This window comes from Felis catus, chromosome D3 (genome assembly GCF_018350175.1).
Source record: "Felis catus isolate Fca126 chromosome D3, F.catus_Fca126_mat1.0, whole genome shotgun sequence".
Classification (NCBI taxonomy): Eukaryota; Metazoa; Chordata; class Mammalia; order Carnivora; family Felidae; genus Felis; species Felis catus.
In genome coordinates, this window is record NC_058379.1 from 11,106,962 (window position 1) to 11,112,383 (window position 5,422).

Below are 5,422 nucleotides of genomic sequence, written 5' to 3' on the forward strand. Positions count from 1 at the left end.
CAATTAAGCAGGCAGGGGCGAGGGGGCGAGAGGGCCAGGGGCTCCCTCCCCATCTTCCCCTTCCCCAGCCAGATGCGGTCCCACCACCACCCCGCCCGACTCACGCCCTTCCCACCAGCCATTTCTTTTGCTTTTTAAGTTTTTTTAATGTTTATTTTATTGTTGAGAGGCGGTGGGGGGGGGGGGGGCAGGGGCAGAGAGAGCGGGAGACACAGAATCCAAAGCATGTTCAAGGCTCTGAGCTGTCAGCCCCGAGCCGGAGGCCGGGCTCGAACCCATGAACTGGGAGATCATGACCTGAGCCGGAGTCAGGCCGCCCAACTGACTGAACCACCCAGGACCACCCCCCCCCCCAGCCAGCCACTCCTATCTCAGAGCCTGGAGTTGGACAGGTGGGGTTTGAACACAGCCGCTACCCCTAAATTTGTCCCCTGGTGCCTCAGTTTCTCCGACCAATTCCTCAAACAGGAGTCCTTGACACCTGAAAGGAAAAAAAAAATTATTAGCTCTGATATACAAAGAGGAACTTGCAGCCCCCAAATTGGTAGTAATATCCAAAGCAAGATTGCAGATTTCTTTCCAAATTATTTTCCACAGAAAATTGTCTTTAATGGGGGACGTGGGTGCCTTTTAATGTGTTGGATATGTTGTGAGCGTGCTTAGGGCCCCCGGAGTTCTTACACGGCTCCAATGTTCCTGCCGCTCTCGCTGATAGTAATGATACCAATAATAATATAATAATATCTGCTTCCCTTTTTTGGGGGGTGCGTGCCTTGTGCTGGCGACTCTGTTCTGTACTTTCCATGTGCCCTTTTCGGTGATTTCAGCTTATTTCCTTCCTTGCCTCTCCACCCCGTCCCCCGGAAGATTAGCTTGGGGTTTTTTTTGTGCCTCGCCGGGCAGATGAGGGCTTAAGGTGTGCGATTTTCAAAGATCGAGACCATGGCTCAGAAGGATCCCATCCGTGGAGGCCGGCCGCGGGTCGGGCCCCGAGACTTCTGGGTGGGACCCAGGCGTGAGGCTTGGAACCCTCAGGTGGGGGCAGGCGGGACATCGCTAGGGCCGCCCTGCCGCGGACCGGCGTGCTTTGCAAGGTGCGGAGCCCCCCGTCGACCGGAGGCAATCAAGTTCAGATGTCCTAGAAGGAAGGCCTACCTGGGGCACGAAGGTGGGTTAGATTCTGGATTCGAATCCTGGGCCCTGTGATCATGCACCCGCCGGGCCTCAATCTCCTCACCTGTAAAATGGGATGGTTAGGGTAGATGTAGAGACTGTGTGATGGGACGGCCACTGGCAGGCATAACACAGACAGCTGCCACTCAGGGTGCACAGGCCAGGAATCTGTAGATGAGCGTTAAGGGAGCGGCCCCGGGGTTCAAGTCCCAGCCCCGCCACTTACTAAGCTGTGTGACCTTGGGGACATCGCTTCACCTCTCTGTGCCTCTGCACCTCATCTGTGAAACGTACCTGCCCCACTGGGCTGCTCGGGGTGTTCGAGTGTGAGCTCCTCAGCTGGGCTTTCTGTTCCAGGAGAGCAGGGCCGAGGCCTTGGGCTTCTCTGCCTCCCTCGGGGCTCAGGGCTGGCCTCATGATCAGGGTGAGTGAATAGAGTGTTTGTCGAATGACTTGTAAATATGCCAATAGTAATTACCGCCAGAAACCGTGGCGGAGGCCGTCAGTGGCACGCAAGTCGCGTGGTCTCCTCTAGACGGTTCGGGGGATGGCTCTCGGATGTGACGTTGGGATCTTTCCTTTCCTTGCCTGAGCCCTTCCGGTGGCCGCGGGGGTGAACTCAGTCCCCACACAGGGTGGGTCAGGAGTGCCAGGAAGGTGGTGACCCCAGGAGCAATCCTCCATCAGTGAGTGATGGGAGTGAGTGGACAAATGTCCCTGCTTCCTGGCCGCTCAGAGGCACGTTCTGCACGGCCTTCCGGGCGTCCCCTGGGGGCCTGAGCCCCCCCGTTGCCCCCCGTCGCCCCGTCGCCCACAGTGGTCCCCTGCTCACTGCTGCACCCCGCGCTGTACTCTTCTTCCTCCTCCCTGCCTGGCCGTCTCCCTCCCTCCCATATGCCTCTTGGGACCACCTCCCACAGAAACTCCCGTTCTTGTCACAGGGTCTGCTCTGCGGGCGACCCGGCCTGGGCAGGCAGCCGACCTCTGCAATCCACTGATGCTCCTGAGTTCACCTGTTAGCAAAAAAATATCTTCTCACATTTTTACATTCACGACTCTGATCAGCACGGTGAAGAAATACAGGGGTGTGCAGGACTTCTAGAAAGTAGATCTGCCTGGTCTTGGGGTGGGGGTGGTTCCCCTATGGAGATGTTGAATCGAAATCCGGAGGAAAGGTAGGGCTTTGCAGGGGGTGGGGGAAAGGACATCCCAGGCGGGAGGAACAGCCCGTGCAAAGGGCCGGAGGCAGGAGCCTGGTACGTCTTTGTCGGAGAGTGAAGGGGACCCGTGCCCTTCAGTTTACTGTGTGACGTCCGGAAAGTCACGTCGCATCCCTGAGCCTCAATTTCCCCACCTGTCAAATGGTCCAAAGCCACCTACCTGCTCCCTTGCATTACTTCTGCAGAACTTAGAGGTTCAAAGTGGGAAAGGCGACCTGGGAATGTCACCCAATAATCACGGTACGCGGATGCTTTCAATGGCTGCTGGTCGTGTTCCTTCCCTCGCGGCACCACGAAGACCCTGTTTTGCTCCCTGCTCTTTCTCCAAAGCCTTTGTCCTCATCGAGTGACATCCTAATGGAGGCGAGTGTTAAAGAAACAAATACACACGTATTTGCAAAATAATACAAACGCAGTGATGCATTTTTATGAAGGAAAATAAAGAAGAATGTGCAGTGTGGGAGAGAGAACACATTTTAGTTAAGGCCTCAGGAGCAGAGACTCGAAGCGGGTGGAAGAGCTCACCATGCAAACATTGGGGAAGAGCGAGCGGGGCGGCAACGACGGCAGGTGCAAAGGTCCTGAGGCACAGTGACTTGTTCAAGGTAGAGCAAGGAGGCCAGATAGCTAGGACAAGTGGGCAAGGAGGGGTGGGAGGCGATAGGAGCAGAAATCGGAGAGGTCATGGGGGTTTAAATCCCACCGAGCACTGAGGACCCGTATGAGGAGTTTGGCTTTTAACCTGGGTGAACTGGCAGCCGGGAGTCAAAGCTGGGGTGGACGGCATCATCTGATTTTGACTGGAAGATCACTCTGGCCGCTGTATGGAGGATGGTCCATCGGGGGCGGAGTCAGGGAGGCGACTGATGCGCCCGCTTCTTGGCCTACACCCCACCCCATCCCGCCGGACCCCTGCTTCCCACACACGCGTCCCTCCAGTGCCCAAACCCCAGGCCGCCCGCCGGCCGGGGGGTGACGGGCTGCAAATGAGTGGGCAGGCAGGCGCCTGTAATTTCCACAAGTGCCGTGGGTAAAGGCTGTGGCGGTGTGCAATTAAGCTCTGAGCTTTAAAAACATGGTAATAAGGGGATACGGGCCGAGGAGGCAGTCTGGTAATTTAAATGATATCCAGCTCGAATATGGAGTGTCTAAATGTTCTCTTCCAGAGATTTATATCGGCATAGACCTGCCTCGTTCATTTATTTAGTTAACTAGCTCCTTATTGGCGCGTCCTCCCAGCCGCTCTCCGATGGAAGAGACAGAGAGAGGCCTGGGTGGCCGCTGGGGGCGTCTGCATACAGGGCTGGTGGGGGCAGGGGCGGGATAAGGAGCGCAGGGGCCACTTTCCTGGGCTGAAGGCCTCCCCTGTGTCTTGCGTTCGAAGGATCTCTCTTGAGAACTAGCAGTTGGGCTGTATGAGGCACTTCCTGGTGCCCATGAGGAAACTGAGGCACAGAGAGGAGAAGTGACTTGTTCAGGGCCACACAGCCGGCAGTGAATCCAGATCCCGGGCTTTGCCCGTGGCCTGACATTGATAATCCGCTCTGGACTTTTGGTCCTCGTTTTGTCTGGGGGTCCCGCGCACAAACTCATCACCCCATTCAGGCTCTCCAACCCGGGTGGGACCTGATAAATCATAGAAGTCAGGGGTCTCAAACTCAGATGCCTCTCGGGGGGGTCAGCCGATGACAGAAGTCTGAGAGGGCCGCGTGCAGGGAAAATCGGCTGGCCCCTTGCCCTGGCTTTCTTTTGCTTTTCACTTTGGTTAGAGACACGGGCATGGAAATAGGTAACTTTCATCCAGGAGTGGCAAGGCGATGGTGGGGGGTCACTAACACCCGCCTCCGGCCGTGGGGAGCCAGTGGGGTGTGGTGGGGACCGTGGCATCCTGCAGGGCATATCGGCCCTGGCCAGTTGCTGGCCCCCGAAACGTGGACCCGCTGTTGCCACAACGTCAAGTTGTTCAAGGATGCTGGTTTCATAAGGAATTCCCCTTCTCACTGGTGAGGTCAACTTGTTAGAAGACACTGCAAAGGCAAATACATCTTGGCTCCGGCTTCTGTGCAACCCTGTTCGCGGCATTGAAGTCCAGCCCGGTGTCTGCATGTTACAGGTGGGATGGCTGAGGGCCGGGGGCGGGTGGGATGTCGCCAGGACCACACGGGATTCACGGGACTGGAGAGGTGGACCCTGAATCTAGAACCCAGTGACCTTCGGCCGGCATCGAGACCACCCATTGGCCTTGGACCAGGCCCGCCAGGGAGCCTTTCTTTGCTGTCCTCCCACGTCCCTTGTGGCCCCCATCCTCCCGGGTCCAGCCTCCACCCCTCCCCTGCTAGGAGGCCTGTCTGACTCCCGCCGTGCCCCCGGCAAACTCCGAGTGCTCCCCAAACCATTCATTTAGTATCTTCTTCATGGTTTCGCTCTGTCCGGACACGACATGTGCCGTTATTTCTGAAACCTCGGCTTTAAACCAATTCCTTAAAAAAACAAAACAAAACTCCAACACATTATTTTAAAAGGAAACTGAGGAACAACGCTATACATGGAATATCACTTTGCCATAGAGAAAATATAACAAATGAAATACGGTGAAACCAAAGCCATACTATCGTCTTCTAAATTTTTTAATTTTTTTTTTAATTTTTTTTTCAACGTTTTTTATTTATTTTGGGGACAGAGAGAGACAGAGCATGAACGGGGGAGGGGCAGAGAGAGAGGGAGACACAGAATCGGAAACAGGCTCCAGGCTCCGAGCCATCAGCCCAGAGCCTGACGCGGGACTCGAACCCACGGACCGCGAGATCGTGACCTGGCTGAAGTCGGACGCTTAACCGACTGCGCCACCCAGGCGCCCCCTTTTTTTTTTAGAGAGAGAGAGAGAGAGAGCATGAGCAGGGTAGGGGCAGAGAGAGAGGGACAGAGGATCTGAAGCGGGCTCCATAGTGACAGCAGAGAGCCCGATGTGGGGCTTGAACTCACGGACCACGAGATCATGACCTGAGCTGAATTCAGACACTTAACCAGCT

The 5,422-nt window shown here is 55.9% G+C and overlaps 1 protein-coding gene across 1 annotated transcript; it reads right to left on the reverse strand.

Moving 5' to 3' along the window:
- Window positions 1-321: 321 nt before the first annotated feature.
- Window positions 322-5,086, reverse strand: LOC123381393. The gene is made up of 2 exons (XM_045042105.1): window positions 1,156-5,086; window positions 322-481 (listed from the first exon to the last, which is right to left on the reverse strand). Exon 1 carries the CDS (start codon window positions 4,497-4,499, stop codon window positions 3,597-3,599), a length of 903 nt encoding a protein of 300 aa, XP_044898040.1. The 5' UTR covers window positions 4,500-5,086; the 3' UTR covers window positions 322-481; window positions 1,156-3,596.
- Between the last annotated feature and the right edge of the window lie 336 nt (window positions 5,087-5,422).